Source organism: Agelaius phoeniceus, chromosome 3 (genome assembly GCF_051311805.1).
Source record: "Agelaius phoeniceus isolate bAgePho1 chromosome 3, bAgePho1.hap1, whole genome shotgun sequence".
In the NCBI taxonomy this organism is placed as follows: domain Eukaryota; kingdom Metazoa; phylum Chordata; class Aves; order Passeriformes; family Icteridae; genus Agelaius; species Agelaius phoeniceus.
The window spans coordinates 55,202,542-55,223,791 of NC_135267.1; the positions used below are offsets into that span (position 1 = coordinate 55,202,542).

The following is a 21,250-nucleotide window of genomic DNA, read 5'->3' on the forward strand; positions in this document are numbered from 1 at the left end:
TCTTGATCCACCTTGATCTACTTCTATTCCTTCCCCTAAACAGTTCCATTGTAAGTCTCATCCATTTATACAATCCCCTTAACACATCCCATAATGAATTCTGCATAGACTTTCCTCAGCTTCTCTTAATGAGAGGCACCCCCCCTGTAGCTAATAACCCCCTTTAACCTCAGGGTGTTCTGAGGTAGCCTTGACTCCTCTGGATGGTTTTCACAGTGGGACAAGGGGTGTCTGCAGTGCTTTTTCTACCCCTATCAGCACTTTTAAATAACTGCTTAAATAAATCTCTGTCATGGTAAAGGTCATATGGTGTGACAGTATTTATACCAGCCTGTAAGGAAACTAGTCCTTGCCTAAGTACTGACACTGAACTGCAATAATAATCAGCAACAATAGTAAACAAGTAGATACAGAGCTTACACCAGATTGTTGATGGAAGCCTCCATTAGGGAAAATAAATTTTTCTGTTGAGAAAATGAAATGGAAATACTTCTGTAGAACTGTGTGGTACCATCTTTTTTCTTTGCTGATATTCTGATTTACATGAACGTTTTCTAACTGAAGGATTTATTTTTTAAATAGAAGCGCAAGTGGGAGTCGGACACAATGAGATTTCCTGCTTCAGTAGTTAACCCTATGTAGATTAATGATTCACTTCAGCTCTAGCTGGATAATATTAGTGTAGCAAATTATCCTTTATAGTAGGATGCACTTTTCTGTGTCTTATGAGGCATTCACAAGAAGGTACAGTGCTATAACTTATGGAAGTGTTCCTACAATATGTGCTTCATAGTTCTCACTGCTGAGACAATTACCAGTGAAAATGAGACCCAAGACTCATTTTGTTTCTCATCTTGAGGATTATGTTGCCTATAATTTGGGAAAGGTTTAAAGGAGTATTTAGACTATTTCCCTCCCACTCCCATAATTATACTGCTATGGTCACAGGAGCAAAAACAAGTAGAAAGAAGCACCAGCTGTGCTTTGGCAGCTGTGTTAATGATCTTTTACATGCTACCAGGGAGCTTGGTATTGCTCCATTTTCCAGTTTGTGTAAGCAAGCTTGGACCTCTAGGTTGCATTCTGTCGGACTTGTACAAATCCAGATGTGCTCTAAGATGGTGCAGTTGTTCTGTCAATTGGTATGTGTTGGTTCATTGATGCTATCTGAAAAAGTGAACCAAGCTGCTCCATCGATTACCTTGGGGGAGCAGAAGCTTGGTATTATGATGTACTAGGAAGGTTGGCTTTGGAACACTGAACCATGTCACTTTTTTTTTATTGTGGAAACAAGTGCAACAAAACTCAATGATCCATTAGACTTTATTAGTTTTCTCATGCCAGTAAGTACTTACTGGTTTTGTATTTGTTAAAAAACTCCACAATAAAAAAAGAGTTACTCTTTTATCTGGCAAAGGACAGTTTTCCAGCTGATTGGAAAGTCAGCATTGCTTCCATTACATTTATTTGCTTTGAGAATAATCATACAGCTGCTATTAATTTGAGTCTGTTGTCATTGCCAGCTTGCTGAGAAAGCACAGTAAAACATGGCATGCACCATGATTGCTCTCTGCCTCTCAGCACTGTGCTGAGATGGTAGTGCCTGGTGTAGATGCCTGAGCTGGGGCAACCATCTTCTCATGTCATGCTGTCTCCCAAAGGAAAGGTATTTTTAAGAAGCATGGATTAACATCCTGTACTGTCTTTAGCCTAGCCTTAGAAAGATCAGGAATAATACCAACCAGGCCATGTTTGTGATGCATGATGCTTTTGTTTCATCTTCCTTTGTCTGCAGTTAGCATTAACAGTTTACCAATTTTTAAAAATACTTGTAGTTTCAGCTCTGCTTCTCTGTCCAGGAAGTTAGTGGGTTGCAGATAGCTCAGTGCTGTGACAAAAGGCACTCTTAGAAGCTGGGACAGTAGTAGTCTGAATCAGGTTTAAAACTGTAGCTGAATAGTAGCTAAAATCACCAGCTCTTTATGTGTATTCTTTTATTTACATTAAGAAGTTTTGTTCTTGTCAAATTTAGATTAAGAGAAATTACATCCATTCCACTGTGATGTGCAATATGCTGTTTACTCTCCACTGTGTTTTTTTGTGGTTTTTTTGCAGTTTCATTTACAGAACATGCTAAAAATAATGAAAGCTAAAGGTGTATATTAAATTGCAGTCAAGCAGTGCTCTATCTGAAGGCAAGAAACAAGACTTCAAACACATTCTCAGGAAAATATGCAGGAAATGTTATTGGAAGAGGGCTTCAATTTGAAAAATCACTGTAGAAAATTTTCCTCTCCCACACAACCTAGTATTTCAAAGCAGGCAAACAGAAAAAAGACTTCCTGTTGATCACACCTCTTCACCCCACAGAGCCAGTGCATCCAAGATGTTTGCAGAGCTAAGTGTTTTTCTGGCTGTATTTAATAGTGAATCTTTCATGAAAATGTAAAAATTTTAGGACTTCCAAAAAGGAAACTATATATACACACACCTGTGGCTTTGAATTTATTGTGACATATGTCCTAAACCACAGATCTTCCATGACAGAAGCCCTAGCAATGTGTTTAACCTCAGTTGTTACCCATTCAACCTATAAGGAACAGTCTTATTCTGAGAACTTGAGGTAAATTGCTTATGTAAATTTAAAAAAAAAGTATTTAAAAGTACTCTGGAATGAAACCTCTATTCTGTATTTCTTACATTTCTAAGAGCTTAAGTGGGGGGTGAGCAGTTTGGAGAGATTTATTAATGTTTTGCTTGTCTCCATTTATTGTAAAGAGTATTAGTGAAACTGATCCAGGATAGTTAAAACTATAGTTGTTTGTGGTCACAAGTGAATATAATTCATATATATATGTAAATGAGTTTGAGAGAGGAAAGGGGATTTCTGAAAGGGACAAGTGATTGTGTGATTCCTGTTGGAACAACGGAATGAAACACAGTTTTTTTCATTCTCTGGAGTGTTTATTTAATCCTATTGAAGAAAATATTGAGATAATCCTCCAAGAAGGTACAGTTACAGACATGTTCTTCAGATTGAAATAAATACAGCCTCACTTACTTCTTATTTCATTGAAAAACTTTGGCTGCTAGTGATTTATTTTCCTGGCTGAAGTGACTGTGAGTCTTACCACACTTTCAGCATCTGCACAGAAGGCAGGAATGATAGTTAGAGATAAAAATTTTCTTTGTCTCCATCATAAAGTGTTCAGGAATACTTGCTGTACTCTGCCACTTAACACATTTCCTATTTTACAGTAATACTGATGGGTAATAAACATGAATTCAAATCTCCTTACTGTTTCTTTCATTGTTTACTGATCATCTAAACATTCACAAGAGATTTTGTGTGGACTAAGTCTAAATCTTGCAGCTTCTTTACAATGACTTTCCAATTAAAAAAACTTTAAGTATTAAATCATGCATGATAACCTCTGGCATCATCATGTGCAGACTTATAGCACTGCATCTTAAAAAGATTAACTTGATATGTGTTCTGCTTTTCTAATAGAAATAGCTGCTTCTTTTCCATGGCTTCAGTTCTATCTGTAGCATATGGCTGTTAGTAGGTTAAAAACCAAACCAAACCAGACCTGTGTCCCTAATGTTTGTCATTCTGCAATTGCAAATGTATTTGTGGTTTGCATTCCAGCAAGCTTGTACATAGAAAAATAAACCTTGATAAATTGATTGAATAGGCAGGTAAAATGGACTACAATGAGCATTGATTATCTGCTTGCATTCTGTTTCTGTAGTGATATTTGATGTGTCTCTGTCCTGTAAAGCTTATTCATGGTCACAGTGCTGAGTTGGGTGAATGTTTTGTAGAATGATTGAAACAAGATTATTATATAGAATGGTTTCAGCATGATGTGATTATCTTTCAATAGCTTAAAACTATGTTTTTCTTTAACAGAGATAGAGTTGTAATAGTTTGGCAACTCTTAAACATTGTTGAAAGTCTATGTCTATAAACACACATAAATGGATAAAGAAACAATGCCACTCTTACAAATTGAAAATACTTGAAAACAAACTTTGCAAACATGTGGCTGAAATGGCAGTTTAGCAAATACCTACTAAGCTATGTGAAACTTAAGAGTGCTTTGTAATTCTATTTTCAAAGTCTCTATTGGCCTAATGCAACTAATTTTTTTGTTTTCAGAAATATCAGTGAAGAATTTGTTTCTGTAGTTTTAAGAGTTTCCATGTAATCCAAGGCCATATTGCATTTCTAGGGGGAAGAAAACTAGCCAAGCATTAGCGTATTTACTGTACTTATTTTGGCAGCTATGAAGAAATTAGAATGAATTTTTAATTGTGTATTTAGTTGTATTTTAACAATACTTGTATTTTTCAGGTTTTCCAGATCGCGTATGTTATTGTGAAAGCAGCTAACTCCCCTCGTCCTGGGAACTGGATACTGGAGCGCTCGCTGGATGGTGTGGACTATCAGCCCTGGCAGTACTACGCCATCACAGACAGCGAGTGCCTGACACGCTACAACATCCATCCCCGCCCCGGAACCCCGTCCTACATAAAAGATGATGAAGTCATATGCACTTCTTATTATTCCAAAATCCACCCTCTGGAAAATGGAGAGGTAAGATCGGATGGTGTTCCATATGTAACATGGAAAAAACCCCCTTTGGTTAATTGGCTAATCTGCCTTCAGTAGACAGAGTGTTCTGGTACAATTGAAAGATGTGGTGAGAATCTATTTGCAAGTTTTAAAAGCTCATCTTATGCGGTCTTATATAAATGCACACAAGGTTCACTCTAATAAGAGCATTCTACAAAGTAAACCAAGAAGTAAAAGAGTTTATCAGCTAGGCATTTAGTACTTTCAGGCAACTTTACGTGCTTGAAATATGTTCCCATGTCACTTGTGAACAAAGGGGAGAATACTTGGAAAAATCGCAGACTCAGTGAAGTCATAAAACATTTTTCTTTTAGATGCATTTTCAGTCCCTGTGTACAAGCCAGGATGTCAAATGATAATGATTTTAACCAGAATTTAATTTAATGCCTTAAGAGCTGACCTTCTGCCCCTGTTTATGCCTATTTCTTCTTCTTTCAGAGATCTCTACTCTTTTACTCTAAGTCCAGGCACATGAATCATGGACAGTCATTTGTTCTAATTGAGGGTGTGGAAAAGATGCGGTGGACTTGAGAATGAGAATCTGTACTTGAAAGAGCAAGGCAAATGTAACACCTGTAGCTGAAAATGCAGCCTTCTCTGTCACTTAAAATGATGAGAGGGAAAGCCATGTGTAACACATTCCAGCTGCATTTTTTTTTCACAATTTTTTTTCCAACACTTGCTCTGCAAATGAAATTTTAGCCTCAATATTTACCCCTCTGTTATTTTTTCTATTCCACTTTTTAATTATTTATTTTTTTATAAATAAGTACAAAATTACTTTCTTCTGTTCCCCTAAACTCAAAGCAATGGTCACATGCAAAATTGTTAATACAGTTGGCTTTGAGTCCTGGATATAGATATATATTGTTTGTTTCTGTTCTCAGAAAATTTCCAATGCCAGTTGCAAAAATTTTAAAAATCAGCTTTCAGTGAAAATATCCTGTAGATACACTTCAGAAAGATATAACCTTGAATCTAAGAGAGTCTCAGATTATCAAGAGTTATCAGATGGGAAATCATTTTCAGTTCTAGGAAAAATTGCAAGTATTTTGTATTTGTAGTTGTGCTTATATCATTAGTGCTGTATCATTTGCATGGCTATTTGTTCTTGTAAAATCTAGAAGGAGCAGATAAAGTGATATTAAAAGAAATAGTGCATATACATGTGCTGCATTTTTAAACTGATTCTAACTGGATGCTTTTTGGGGGGTGAACAGAATGCGAGTTAGCAATTTATCACTTGCAAAGGAATTTTATACTGTTTCTTTGGGAGACCATGTCCACACAGAAAATATAACGCAAAAGTAATTATTCCAGTAATTAATTTAATTCACATTGTTCCATTTATTTGGTTATCCAGTTCTCTCACAGGCAGATACTGATTCCAGTAGTCTGCTGTCTTCTTGTTTAAACCAGTGAGTCTCTGTGTTCTTCACTGGCTGAGCTAAACAGCAAACAACTTTATTCACACACATGGTATGTGTCCATGACTGAAACACTGGCTTAAAGCCTACTGAATTGAGTTGAACTTAATTCTGATCTTAAGTGTGCAATTAACAATTTTTAACCAGGTCTGATGTGCTCTATCCTTTCCTTAGTAAATTACCTACATCTGGTATGTGGTTTCATTAAAGACAAAGATGACTTTGAAGGGAGGAATGTATCTGTTCTATTCCACTTGGCAAAGGGGAGTTGTTAGATACTGGCATACTCATGAAAGGCATGGGATAAACCCTAAGTTAATCTTACCTCCTGTAGGTAGTTATTAATCTGAGATGTGGCTGTGATAGAGAACAGCTTGAAATGGAAAACCTAAGTATTAACCTTTATAGTGACTGGAAGAGTGAAGTATCATTCCACATGAACTAATAATCTTACATTTTTAACAATACTCTTTTCCTAAGTAAAGCACTAGTTTCAGCTGTCTGAGTAGCTAAAGGCTTCATTATGAAGCAGCATTTACAGAGAATTAACCCAGGTTAATTCATTTTCATATTTTGTCAAACATGTAACATGAAAAATAACATCTCTACCAATATCATATTCACTTGCAATTGTGTTGCTGGTGGCATTTGGCTCCTGGTCTTTCAGTGGAACTACATCTGCATATAACTTATGTTCATTCCAGGAGAGTTATTTTGTTCTGTGAATCCGATATTGCAGTCATCTTGTAAGACTTACAGGGTTATGAAATGTAAATAAAGTACCTTTGCTTCAAAGCCCATGAGTTGCTTAGGCACACCATTCTGGTGTAAATCCAGAAAACCTGATGAAGTGCACAAGGAACATGCTTGCAAGCCATTGCCAATGTCAAGTGTACATCCAAAAAAATACTGTCTGAAGTTAAAAGTTGCCTAAGTTGTCATCTTAGAAAAATCAGAAAATATTCTCCTTATGTATTCTTTCAATGAACATTTTAGTCAATTACTTGATTCCTTAGGATATTTCCAAAAATGTTCATTCTAAGCCAAATATTTTTTGTTTTTTAATACTATTCCCATTTGCACCAGTAATATTGTCTTGGCCAGTCACAGAATTAGAACCAACAACAGCTAGAACAACAGAGCCAACAAAACAAAAACAAATAAAAACCTTTTGTGATTTATCTTCAGATCTGTGTAACTAGCACAAGTTTAAATCAAATAAGAACAAGCAATCTATAGACGAGGGATTATTTGCAAAAAGTAATTTTATTGAATGAGTTAATGGAAAATTGCATAATGATGACTTACAAATGAAAAAACCTAAGAAAATCTCAAGGAAATTTCTCTAAAAGTGAAGACTTGAATGCAGAAAGATTCCTAGCATTTTGGTTTCCAAACTAAGCTATCAGTAACAGCTGGAAGAAGAGTGTGTCTCTATACCATACTGGCTAAGGTAGACTTTTAGCAAAGCTGTTTCACAGCATCATGGAATCAGTAAGAATGGAGGGGACCACAGTCGGTCATACGGTCTAAACTCTTTGTATAAGCGGGGTCATCCTAGAAGGCGTGGCACAAGATTGTGTCCAGAGAGTTTTTAAATATCTCCAGTAAGGTAAACTTTGCAACCTCTCTGGGCAATTTGTTCCAGTGCACAGTCACTGCACAATAAAGAAATTCTTCCTCATGTTTGGGTAGAATCTCCTGTGCATCGGTTTCTGCTTGTTGCCTCTAGTCCTGATGCTCAGCATCACTGAGAAGAGCCTGGTTCATCCTCCTGCCAGCCCTCTTTCAGATAGTTTCATACATCAATGAGGACCCCTCTGTGTCACCTCTTCTTGAGGCTGAAAAGGCCCAGCTCCTTCAGCTTATCCTCATAAGAGAAATGCTTCAGTTCCCAAATAAATATAAGAGCAAAAGCTTCCCAAAACACTATTTCAAAACAAAAATTAATGTTCCCCTTTCTCCCTATGCCAGAAAAATAAGAGTAAGAGATTAGTTCACTTAATGAGCTATTCATTATCTTTTACTGATGTTTCTTGCTTTAATAGTATTTTAAAATATTTTTTTACACTGAGTAAGAAAGACCTGTTTATGTAAGGAATAATAGCTGATGTGAGTCTGGTATTTTCAATTAAATAAGAATGCTTATTTTGTTTCCATCTTTACTTAAATACTGTATAAGAATGTAATTTCTTTGTTTCTTTATTTCCTCAGACGATCATTAGTTTGAGAACTAAAAGTTAGTGAGTTACCATAGTGATTTTTACTTCATTTCACTTACACAGGAGCCTCTGATGTTTACATCCAGTTTGCACCATTTTATTGAAATATTTCTTCTTCTGCTAGACTGAAATTTGTTTCACGCTCTCTTTACCTTGATGACTAGGTGAATATAAGGCTCTGAACATTAGCCTTCAATGTTGTAATTTTCTTTTCTGTGAGATGCTGAAAGATTTCTCTTAGCGAATGCTTGTTTGAATTAGCACATGTAGGTTATTTGTATGTTGATACATTGGAATCTTCCCTCTTGCTTACGGTTGTTTCAAAGCTGGACCATCTGAAAACTTCAGGTGCAACAGATGATCACTCTAACATGTTAGGAAAATGTGTATTTTTTCATAGAACAACGGCACATAGTTTTGTAGGAAGTAAAGTTGGAAGTTACACTTGGTAACAGCTTTCTTCAAACATACATGGATTTAGAGTGTTTTGTTTAGGCTAGGAGAAAATAGTTTTAAAAAACTGTTCTGTTTTTTCTTCAGTTCTTTGTGCAAGCAGATATTGAAAATCATATGCAATGAAGACAGTGGAAGAAAAGCTTAATTAATCTGATTAATTAACACTTCATTTTACTAAGAAGGCAAAAACACCCTCCCCCCTCCTGTCTCACCCTCCCACCAATGTTCTGGGAAATACTGAGTTTCTCTAAAATAAGGCTTTCTGAAAGTTTAAAAATTGAGAGTAAGGTGATGAATTTAATTCTGACACTTTAAAATCTTAATTGAAATACCCATTGTCTCCGTTGTCTGTCATCAAATAGAGTTATTCTGTCAAAGTTTGTTTAAAAAAAATACAATTATTTCTGGTGGTGTGGAAGGTATGTAAACTTTCAAGAAAAAGAAATCATTCCCTCTTTGTGGGCAAAATCTGTCGTCAGAAGATGCTGCCTCAAAGGATATTTCTGTGGTTGATTAGAGTTTGGGTCATACAGTGACAATGGAGAGATAAAATCTCAGGATTCAGTAAATATTTCCTTGTAGAGAGTAAGAGAAACAATCTCTGTCCTGTGTGAGATGCCTTTCATATGTTATTTTCGGTTGCTGAGAACGTTCTGCCTTGACATTTAAATATAGAAAAGTTGAAGGATACAGGAAGCCCTGTATTTGAAGGGAAGTAATCTGATTGTAGAAATGAGAATGACACCTAATAGCCGTATACCAAGTGGACCAAATTTCCAAAACGTTTATCTGGATTCCTCATATTTAACACAGCCCTTGGTGTTGCTTGATTCTTTTCAGCAAGAAGCATTTGTGAAGCAAATGGTTAATAAAACAGTATTGGTAATGACTATTGGTTTGTTATTAAGGAGGTAATATAGTTGCATATCTGCTGTGTTCCATTGCAAACTGTATGGTACTGCCATGTTCAAAAGTGAAAATTGGAGACCGAAAGACTTTGGCAAGAGCTGTCTGTGTGAACAATGGAGTCAAAGGTTCTCTCAGTTCTGATGTCTTTCAACAGGAAAATTCTTTCTGTTTCCTCTATGTCTAAGGCTGAAGCAGAGGACTGACAGGGAGGAGTTATGGTGGAATTAAGTAACCGATCTCCTTCATATTCTGCAATAAGTCTTTCTATCACTGCTATTACAGTGGTGAGAATGATACTGCAGTGAAGGTGATGCTTCAGTTCTGCTCCTTTAAATGCTCAGTGTCGTACCTTTCTTGTGATTGTAGCAATGTAATTGTAATGTAAAAAAAAAAGAATACTCTGTGGTAGTAAAGACAAGCCTTGTATAAGCATGTTCATTAGTCTTTATATTCTTCAGTCAAGTGGAGGTTCAAAGTGCTTTCTTACCAAGTTAAGAAGAAAAATAAACAGAAACAAGTGCCTTGAGAGTATTTTGTTAAATTTTGTTCACTTGTTGCCATAGAACTTGAATGCTTGTGTTGTGTCCATTTTTAAATGCATACCTCAGGTCCCTTGAAACCTCCCCCAGTGTCCCAGTACTTTGCTGAGCTTGCCTCAAGCCAGTGATACCCTGAACATTGAACTCTAGTATTTCCCAATGTTTGCATGCTAGTTTTCTCCTCTTCATACAATAGTGCTTGTCCTGTTTGGTGCAGTCTCAGTGGTTCACAGAGAAGGAAGGGAAAAAAAAGAGACTTAGAAATGGACTTTAGAGTGTGTTCTTCTCATAGCTGAATTTAGACTGAGAATGTCAATGCTAAGAGGACATAGGGTATGAATTTTGGAAGTACTCAAAATGTATTCAGCTGCAGACTAAAAATTTTGAGTTTGTTTCATTTTTTCTTATTTGTTAATGATACAGATACTACACAGGTTCTAAAAAAAGATTTCCTGAGAGTTTGTGAATTACAGTGTTGATGCTTCCTTTATAGTTCCTATTTTTAGATTGATCCTCTCAGTTCCTAACATGTATTAAGTATGTTGTCTTTATTGCAAAATAATTTTCTAAAGTCTGAACTATTATTTCCCCTTGAGTAACAGTGATAGGTTTCAAATGCATAAGATGTAGAAAAGGCATCAACAGTAAAAAGTAATGCCAGTAATATCTTTGTTCATGCCCTCAACTGCAATCACCCTAGGCATTTCTCATGAGTATGCTAAATTTCCATATATTTGACTTGCATTTCTGTACACTTCAGTACAGTACTTGTGGTTATGGCATATGTTGTCTTGTACCCATATTGTGTTGCTATATTTTCAACGGAAAAAAAAAAGCACCATATAGAAAAATAGGTAACAGTCTGTTATTAATGGATGAAACTCTTCATAAATTTAAGTGGATTCTACTTCCAGCATCACAGTTTAGACAAAGACATTAGGCAGAGACTAATGAATGCAGTCTGACTCAGAATCCAAAATAGCTTGGATTTTGAACAGCTTTTTTCAGCTTGATGTCTGAAGAGGGAGAATAACAATAATTTTAAGTAATTCAGATTTTTTCCCCAAACAATGAAAGGCAAATTTTTATTTTGATTGACATGAATTGTTCCATGTGATGCAAAATGAAAACATTTTATTTGGTCATTTAAATATTTTTTTTCAATACAAAGACAATGAAAACAAATTTCACAAAACTGTGAATGGAGGGCATGTGACAGTCTTTTCCTTAGAATGCAAGAGAAAATTTCAGCAAATAGAGATCTTATCAGATGCAATCCTTGCATCCAAGATGTTCTGCTTCCCAGGTTTTTAGCATACTTTGAGTCAGGCTGTCTAGCTAAGTGGCACAGCTTCATTTTCTAAGAAATAATGACTTTGGTTTTCTCTGGACTGAAATCCAAGTGTCCCATCAGTTTAGGATCTTTCTCATCCTGCTTTTCCATCTTAAAATGCACAATTAGTTTTTTGTAGTGATTAGTAGTAGGGACAGCCAACAGGATCTGTACGTATATGGTGCTTGTTATTAAAGATCTTTCTACTGAAGTCAACAGTGACCTTCAGATCAGCTCTGCCATGAAGGCTGTTAATCTCATTTTATTCAGTGTTGCATCACTTCAGAGGTTGAACAGTCCCTGCTTAACACTCTTAAGTTACTCATTAGGGATTACTCATACTCCCTATTGATTTTGGTTTACATTTTCTTTGCATCCCCTCCCACCCCCACCTTCTGGCTACAGCAGCTTCAGGAAGAATTCTGCTCAAGCCATTTTTTTGGATATGATTTTTTTGGATGCCATTTGTATATGATTGGTCTCAGTGAAATGACTTGATGATAACTTCTACTTGTAAGTCATCTTTTTCAAGTGCTTTGAAAGGATGTAGCAGCCTAGAAAGTTACTTGTGTCGACCAAGAAGTGATAGAACACTGATTTTCTTCCAGAATTTTGGCACATAAGCTTTCAGCTGCTCCAAACTTTCCAGTTAGAATAACTTCAAAATAAATGGTTTACAAAAAGAAATAAAACAGATTAGAGGTTTGGACAAAGATTTGGGTCTACTTAATTTTGTTGCTTTTAGGGTTTTGTCTGTTTTTTTAAATTTGGTTATTTGGCTTAGTACAACTAAACTTGAGTATCTGATCTGAGAAGAAAAAAGACCTTTAACAATGACTGCTAAATAAATTGATACATCTTAAATATTCTGTTTGCACAATGTTAAATTGCCTCACTAATGTGAAATTAACGTTTCCTGTTTTTCTAATAGACATTGAAAGATATGTGAAAGGAAAAGAGAAACATTTGACATATATGCTCGGTATCATAGGAAAGTATTGAAAACAGAATTTTAAATTACTTTGTTATGTACAGTGGGAATTGTCTTTGCAATAATTTATTAAAAACTTCTACATTTAATATTGCAAGTTGATAATTTCAGACTTACATTATAGCAATATTCACTGCTATTTTTTGCCTAAGAGAAAGGAAACTTAAGTAATATTTTCAAGTTGATAGTTCATACTGAACTTGAGCTTCTGATATTTAATACTACAGAAAAAAAAGAAGGGATATAAAAATATGAAATGTACTTCGAAATTATCCTGCAAAGAGGAAAAAAATGTGCAAAGCTGAGTATAAGTAGTATTGCAGTCTCCCATTATTGTGTAAACAAGAGACAGGATATTTACTGGTACATCTGTGTGGGCCAAGTTGGAATGAAAGTTTCTTTTGTGTAGTTAGACAGCTCACTTTTCTGTCTTGGCACATCTTCTCTCCCTGAGCAGAAACTGATTTTGTAATAGCTACCATTTCTTGAAAGAAAAGAAAAACGTATTAATCATATGAATCATAATATTGAAAAGTAATCAAGTTGCCATATGCAAAAAACATACTTTACAGAGCAGTCTTTCAGTGTGAAGTCAAATTGATTAGAATATTTACCTTTTTTCTTTAGCATCCATCATTAATTGACCACAATGCTTACTGAAAAGAGAAATGTTACATATCTTTATGTAGATCTGTGACAGATTTTCCAAATTTTAAAAGGAGGATTCATGCCTGTAAATGTAGTTTATAACTCAACATACTATTTCAGCATTCCAAAGGGAACTGGTATGCTTAAGTGTTGGTATTTACTTGAATGACCCGAATTTATCTTGTTGGGATTGGTAGCAGAGTTTTGGACAGTAATAGATTTCATTCTCACAGCAGAGCAAGAGTAGTGGGTATTTGGTGAGGGGTTTTTGTCTTCTGTTTGATTAGAGGAACTGAAGATCCATTGTGGGTGGGAATTTTTTCTTTTTTTTGTTTGGTTTTTTTTGTTTGGGTTTTTTTTTGGTTGGTTGGTTTTTGTTTTTTTTTTTGTTTGTTGGTTGGATTTTGGATTTTATATTTTTAAATTAGATGTTACTATGGAAAATTACTGGGCAAAAGAATAGCTTAATTGTCAAAAAATGATTTTTTTAAAAAGGACGAATTGTTTAAAAGCCAGGTGGACTACGTGAAGGAGTAACTTTAATCCCTAAAATCTCATTGAAGCAGGGAGATATGAAAGCACACCTACATTTGGCCTCAGGCTGATATGTTCATATCAGTGGAAAAGAAAGGAGAAGGAAAAGGAAAGAAAAGAGAAACCAAGCAGCATAGTTTACTTGGAATTTTCAGTTTAAATGGTAAATGTTACAGAAATTCAATAGAAGGAAAGTTAGTCAATTAAACACTGTGGACCAATGGAAAAATGACTCAAAATTCAAACTACTCAAAAATCAAATTATTTGATTGAGGTCTGGAGTTTAGAACATTTAAATGAAGAAAGCAGAGAGATAGTCTGAGTAAGTAGACTAAGTAGACAGACTGTCTCGGCAAAGAAACTCTCTGTCAAAAAAAACTGGTATATCATGCCTGAGGAAGAGAGGGAAAAGTAAGGGCTGCAGTACTACTTAATCAAGGTGGTGAGACTATGTAAGGAGGCTCTGAAGCAAAAAAAAGGGAAAAAACCCACTATAGTTAAAAAGGAAACTATTCTTACCTTCCCATAGGCTGGGTAACTGTCACAAAGACTGCTTTTTAAATCCCTTTGAATGTTCTTTCATGAAGCAATGTAATGGTGCAACTAAGATTATGGGATGCAACTCAAAATGTTGTGAGAAGAGGTGAAAGGCAGAGATGGCTCAAAATACTGTTATTTAAAGACTGTTCTGTAAAATGGCAATTATATTCTCACTGTTTAATATTAAGAAAAATTTGAAAGAGAATAGCAAACTATAAAGCAATCTCTGAGGGTAGAAATATATTACTATATATCCTCTTTTTAAATATGTAGGAGTTTATGCATGCTATTTGCAAAAAAAGAATAAATTTTAGAGTATCCAAAAAGGTAGCAGCATAAAGTACCTGAGTGTTAATAGGCTTTAGAAACTGAAAGACATAATTTAAAAGCAAGGAAAACAGGAATTTTGCAAATTAACGTAAAATCGTAGTAAGGCAAAAGAAGAGTCAAGAACCGAACTACTGCCTTTTCCTACCAAAAAATGTCTGTGCAGGAGGCCTAAAAAATCCAAAGAGAAGTGTTTTCAAGCACATCAGAATAATAAAGCTCATAGCCAAGTGAGATACAAGAGGCCTGCCAAGGACAGCAAATCCACAGCAGGTGGATTCTGTGGCTTGAGCTTCCTACAGAGGGACATAACAAAGTAGCCACAGTAGAGCTTTTCTTTGTTTTCGAAGTTGGAGGATCTTCTGAAGGAAGAACAGATCCAAAAGAACAGTTTAAAGGCCATGGCAGATTTGTTCCCCAGCTTTTATTGCTGATCACATTGTGGAGGATATCCCTGTGGTCATTTGGGGTCAGCTGTCCCAGCTGTGTCCCCTGCTGACCCCTTAAGCACCCCCATGCTCCTCACCAAGGGGGGCAGGGTGAGAAGTAGCTGGAATATCTCTGAGTTATCAATGCTGTTTTCATCACAGACTTAAAGCATGGCCACACATAAGATGCTGTGAGGAAAATTAACTCTGTCCCAGCAAAAACCAGCTGGGACACTAGTTGACTATATGAATCATTTTATATCATGTATCATAACTGAAATCTGAAAAATCTGGGCATTTGAGAATTTGACAAAACCCTGCCAAGTGCAGTTTTGTTTTTTTTTTAATTAAAGTAAGCACTACTACTTTTGTAACTTTCCAACAATTAATCATGATGAGAGCAAAGAACAAAATGCACATTTCATGCATATGATTCTTTAATCTCCTGTGTTTTATGGAAGATTTCTGATTACATTCCTGGCCTGGACTGTTCATTGTGTGCTACTCAGAAGTGGATTTTTTCCCTCCTCTGACTTTTCTTTCAGTAGCTGCTGTAAAATATCTCTGAAGTCTGAACAGGTCAGGTTCACAGTTGGAGAGATATCAAAGTTTGTTGTATTCTACAACTGAATGTCCTATTTAATCTTTCTTTTTAAATCATTAAAAATGGTTTTAAAGGAAATGAATGCTTACCATTCACAGGGATCCCATCTGGTTTTCAAAAGCATTCACCAGTGTATGTTCCAAATGACATGACACAGGTTTTGCTAGAACGTTGAGTCCAACACTATACAGTAATTGTAATGAACTTTTCCATTACAAAAACACCCAAAAAAGTTTTGTAAAATTGCTTTAGTCTAAAATTCTTCAGAGTTGTGGTTCAAAACAAGAACATTGCATCAATGTAAAGCATATTACCACAGTTTATTTAATGATAACATTCAGGAGCAGATGTACTTGTTTACTGTTTGAACAGCTTAAATCTTCACATTCTCCCTCTTTTACATCAGCAGTTGTTTTTGGCAGCAGTTTGCAACTGCTTACAGCTGTTAAAAGTTCCTGTGGATTTTCTTTCTACTGGTCACGATACTGTATTGGCAGCAATTTGTCTGTAATTCCACGGTGGACTCCACAGTGTATCTCATTCAGGAGGGAAAATACAGTGTGAAGTGCCATGAGTTTTTAGGATAATCATACAATGCATATAAGGGAAATCATCAAATCTTAATAGGAAAGAGGAGATGGGTGTTGTTTGGGTGAGTTTTTTTTAATATTGTTTGGTTTGGCCTACTTAGAAGCCTTTTAGTTAAATCTGAGGATGAGAATGCTTTTTATTATAATGTCCAAGAAAACATAACTTTCCTTTTTTGTGATTTATTTGAAATTACTTGTCTCATTTATGGTCATTGACCAAGAAGAGGTGTACTACTTTGAGGAGTAGTAAAGAAAAAAATATACTTTTTTTGTAATGTCATGTCACTTCAGTGCTTTCTTAAAAAAAGTAGCATAATTTGTATTTTAATGCGTTTTTTGAGTAATTTTGGAGAATGTGTTTAACAGACCACTACATTTCATCCTATAAGCAAAGAGGTGGTCATGTTTAACTCAGTAATGCCTAGGTATTTCACCTCTGCTTGATCAGAACTCAGACTAACATAATTTTCATGCTTTGAAGCTTGAGTTGCCATTGGCATCAGCACAAAATACCTTTTTGCTGTCTTAAGAGATGAAAGCTCACTTCTAAGTGCACTTAGACGAGCCAGTAGAGCACAAACCATCGTGGTTGTGTACAGTACTCCAGACCTTGCATCTTGTCTGAGTCCCCATAGGCTGTGGTAGGCATAACTGTTGCTGAAACTGCAGCTCGATGCAATGTTTCTACTTAAGTAAAACAGTTACAACAAGAAAATAAAAACTTGAATTATATAAATACACTTTCAAGGTAATCAAGTTTCTTATTATTCTGTGATTTATTATTAACTATTGCTCTGACAATGAGCAGTCTGTTTACAAGTATGCAAGATGATGTCTTTGACAAATTGTTTTTTGTCCAAGAATGACAAGCATGAGAATTTCAGAAGCCATAACAAAGCAGTGGCTTGAATAGGCAAGTGAAATTGGAAAGAGAAAAATGACAAAAGCGAGTTAATCAAAACTGAAGCAATGAAGCCCTATTTCGTTTAAGCTGTAGGGTATAGATGTCAATGACACAATAGTATTTGCTAAACAGTTTGTTAAACTGACATTTGCCTGTATTCTTAGGGGGAATGAATTAGTTGAGATACAATCTGACATGCATAGCCCTTGACATTTTAATGCAAGTTTAAGCATTGCATTTCAAGCAGCTCTTGTAATCATTAGTGAGGCACAGAAGGGAGTTGTGCTTTCACTTACTAAAGCACTAATTTATTAAGATAGTGAGATGTTTATTAGAAATATAGCAAAATTTGCCAAATATACCATTTCTTATACATTATTATTATAAATATGTATTTATGAAAAAAAATTTGATGCTGAGTTCTGGCATAGGCTTCCATCTACTATTCCAGTTGTGAAATCAACTCTAATGATAGATTAGGTCTTGCAGTAAGAAAACTCACAGAAATTTTGTCTTTAGGGATTAAATATGATACCAAGAGATTAATTAATCAGCAGTAATTTTCCATCTACTGCAAATGAGCTATTTGCAACAGATAATTAAAGATGGTATTGCTTAGGAGAATTATGAGAGCTACTGAATCACCTGTTGAAAAATTTATTTTCAGCATTGTTCATCTTCATATTGATGTGCTTGCATAACTTGAAAATGTAAATCATGGGGTACTTTTCCCATTAGATCATTTTAATGCTGACATTTCTGTCTTCTCCACTCCTGATTATCAAGTTCCAAGACCTTTTGTGCAGGACAGAAACTTTTCTTTCCTGTATGCTGCTCTTGGAGATTAGACTTTAGTGAGACACTGATCTTTCTTGACAATAGTTTAGGGTCAGACTACTGCCTTACACAGAGTGCCAAGGCTGAAGCCCACAGTTTTGATATAATGTACAAAATAATCTACTGAGTACTTGAACACAGGAGTTCTTTACCACTACTAGCTAAAATTATTGTAGGATGATGTTCCCAGCCCATCCTTGTAACAAATTACACAAAGTAGCTTTCTCTTTTTATGCAAGAATTAAGTCTTCCAGTTTATCATCAGTGAAAACATACTAGTGGTTAGTGGTGCTGTTTTCTTGAAAAGAAAGTGAGCAAAAAACTCCATGTCACACAGACACACAGCTGGGTTTTTTTATATCCTACAAACAGCTTGAGATTGATTGCACTCAAATTGCTTGGCAAAGTAATGGGCTTCAAATACCAAAGCTCTAAGTAGAAAAATGCACCACTTGGATTCATACATGGGTATTTTAAATTTGTATGAGAGCATGGTACATACTTAAAATTCTTTAAAACTTTGTTAAAGTGTGGTAATTTTAAGTAACTCAGCAGTTGATGATACACATTAATGCCAAATGACAGCATTTTGACTGTTGCTTTAACAGAGGCAGCTAATATGATTTGGATATCAGTTTGTGCCAGAAACACACACAGAAGGAGGGGTGGAAAGTGTGGTTATAGGTGCTCAGCTGTGATGGTGAGGCACAGTCTGGGCACAGTCCTCAGCACTGGCTGCCACGACTGTCCCAGTACAGCAGAGCCCTCAGTTCAGGCCGAGTTCCAGAGCCACGATGCAGATTTTAACCTCTGAGACTGCAAGAACTGTCTGGACCTTGCTGAGGTTGAGGGAGAGAGAGTGTCCTTGCCTGCAGAATGGGTGATGTGTTTGGGTGTTTGTGTCACCAAGTAAAGGACTGCAGAAGGATGTCAATAGACATCCATTAGACTGCACAGTATCAGAGGTGACAAAAATGAGTAAGTAAGTTTTATCTGACACTCTGCAGCCTGAAGCCACAACTGTAGAAGAGAGAGGCAGGCAGAGTCTGTGCCTGTTGTTTCAGAAATGGAGATTCCCTTGATGGGGAAGACTGCAAACTGGTGACTTCTGACCAGGAGAGGGGCCCCTTCTTTGCCTGCAGATGGGCAGCTACATGACAATTCAGTACCTGGTAGCATGCAGGCTAGCAGCAGTGAGCTGAGAGCTCTGTTCAATGAGATGTGAGCCAGCTGTGCCTACATAACCCAGGAGCATTGGGAGGAAGCTGAGTAAGGGTGTACACTAAGTGGTATGTAAGGTAGCAAGGTGCCCTTGCAAGCAATGAAAGCCAAAAGTATCCTGGGCTACATTAGTCCAAGAGTCACCAGCAGGTTGAGGGAGGTGCTGAGAGCACGTGTGAAGAGGTGAGTCCTGTTCTGGGCTCCTCAGTAATAGATAGACATGGACATGTTGGAACAAGTCCAGGAAATGTTTGGGAAGACAAGGACTTGGAGAGTCAGTCCTCTAAGTAGAGGCTGAGAGGACAGAGTTTGTTTAGACTTGAGATGTCCCAGGGAGATTTTGTTAACATTTAAAAAGTATTTGATGGGGTGCAGGTTAATACTTTCCTCTGTCCTGAAGACTTATTACAAGTAAAGTCTAAATAAGTCATTGCTCATCAGTATTTGGGACTTATCTACTGCCAGAAATAGAAAAAAGTTTCTTAGGCTGTCTGTCACTTCTTCCTTGGCAGAAACCCAATGAAATGTGTTGTGAAGTTCTAGTTGTAGGTCTCATCATCACCTGGCTGGAGCACATTGCAAGCCCTTTCAGGTGTCCTTGTTACAGAATAGGATTGGATGGATCCAAGTATTTCCCAATATCCAGACCCAGCAGCTGAGAAATGTTACCTTGATAATTAATACCAACCTTTAAAGGGTGTTGGAAAAAGTGACACTATAGGCATGACAGAAACAAGGAGCTGTTTAGGAATGACTGAGTGGCTTATGAAAGAGAGGCACTGTAGATATAACAACATAAGAAAGTCAGCAGAAATAAAATGGTATATTGGACCGCTGTGAGCTAAAATTCAGCACCTAAACTGGGACAGCATCTCTTTAATGTTGTATCAGCAATTGCCCAGCGGTGTGGAACTGAGCTGTTCTTGTTGAAGGAAGACTAAGAATATAATATCAACCTTCTGCAACCCTTCAGCAGACTCTCTAGGTGTCACAATAAAATGTAGTGCAAAAGAGTATTTCTTAAAAACCTGAATGTTCTCAGTGCAGCTGAGATGGTTTAGTTGAAAACAGAGTGCAGATCCTGGTCCAAATAATTAACTGTCAAATAACTATGTAATTACACACACATGCATGCTACATTTTAGAATGGTCCCAGAAATCATACATCATATTTAAAGTGTAAAACAAAGAATGATAATAGATATCAAAATTAACTGGTGTTATTTATATCTTTTCCTGCAAATGAGGCAAAGAAGTAAGAAAATAAGTTCCAGCAAATGAAATGTTAAACTGCAATAAAGATGTGAAAAAGATTCTGAGTGACTGAGTTGAAGTAAACCTTTTTTCAGACACATCAGATTCAAGAAATCTGCCAGAGAATTGGTGGGCTGAGAGATGATCAAAGAGTGTTCAAGAAAGATAAGGTCATCGCTGAAAAGCTAAATTAATGATTTGAATCAGTTTTTTCTATAGAGACTGTCAGGAGGGTTTCTGCACTGGAAACATTATTTACAGGAGAGGGGTTGGAGAAACAGTTGCAAACTAGATTGTTAACTGAAGAGGTGCAGAAAAAATGGACAAATTGAATAGTGAAAAGGAACTCAAGGCTAAAATACGTGAATTATAACAGTTGTTATTTAACTCCTCACTGTCAGATATTCTCAGTAACTGAGGAGCATGGACCGTCAAATGAAACACTATTTTTTTAGTAGCATTCCTTAGTCATCCAGGGAAACTACAGATCTGGTAGGCTGATACATGTGCAAAGCTAATTAGTAGTAGAGAAATGAAATTAAGAATAGAGCTGGTAGAAAAATACATTTCTTTGTTCCAATTTCAGAACTGGAAGTATTAAGTGAGTTTAGTATGAGGCAGATCTAAAACCAGCAAAGGAAGGATCTCTTTCCCTACAACATGTAAATGAGATGAGAAAATCCTAATTAAGTGATGGTGTAGATATTTAAAAGTGACTTGGATTAAGGTGAGACGGAGTTCATGGAAATACTTTGAGGCTTGCCAGATGCATAGAAACTACCTATAGCTCAGCAAACCCCTGAGGAAGTATTATGTATGCTTGCCTTCATCTTACTGTTAGCAT

The 21,250-nt window shown here is 36.2% G+C and overlaps 1 protein-coding gene across 3 annotated transcripts in view; it reads left to right on the forward strand.

The window, feature by feature from the left end:
• The window catches only part of LAMA2 (laminin subunit alpha 2), a 335,441-nt gene that overhangs the window by 94,069 nt on the left and 220,122 nt on the right, over window positions 1-21,250 (forward strand). For all 3 annotated transcript variants that reach the window (XM_077175288.1, XM_077175290.1, XM_077175289.1), the window contains exon 4: window positions 4,361-4,603. In XM_077175288.1, coding sequence (XP_077031403.1) covers window positions 4,361-4,603 — 243 coding nt within the window. The remainder of the gene's footprint in view (window positions 1-4,360; window positions 4,604-21,250) is intronic.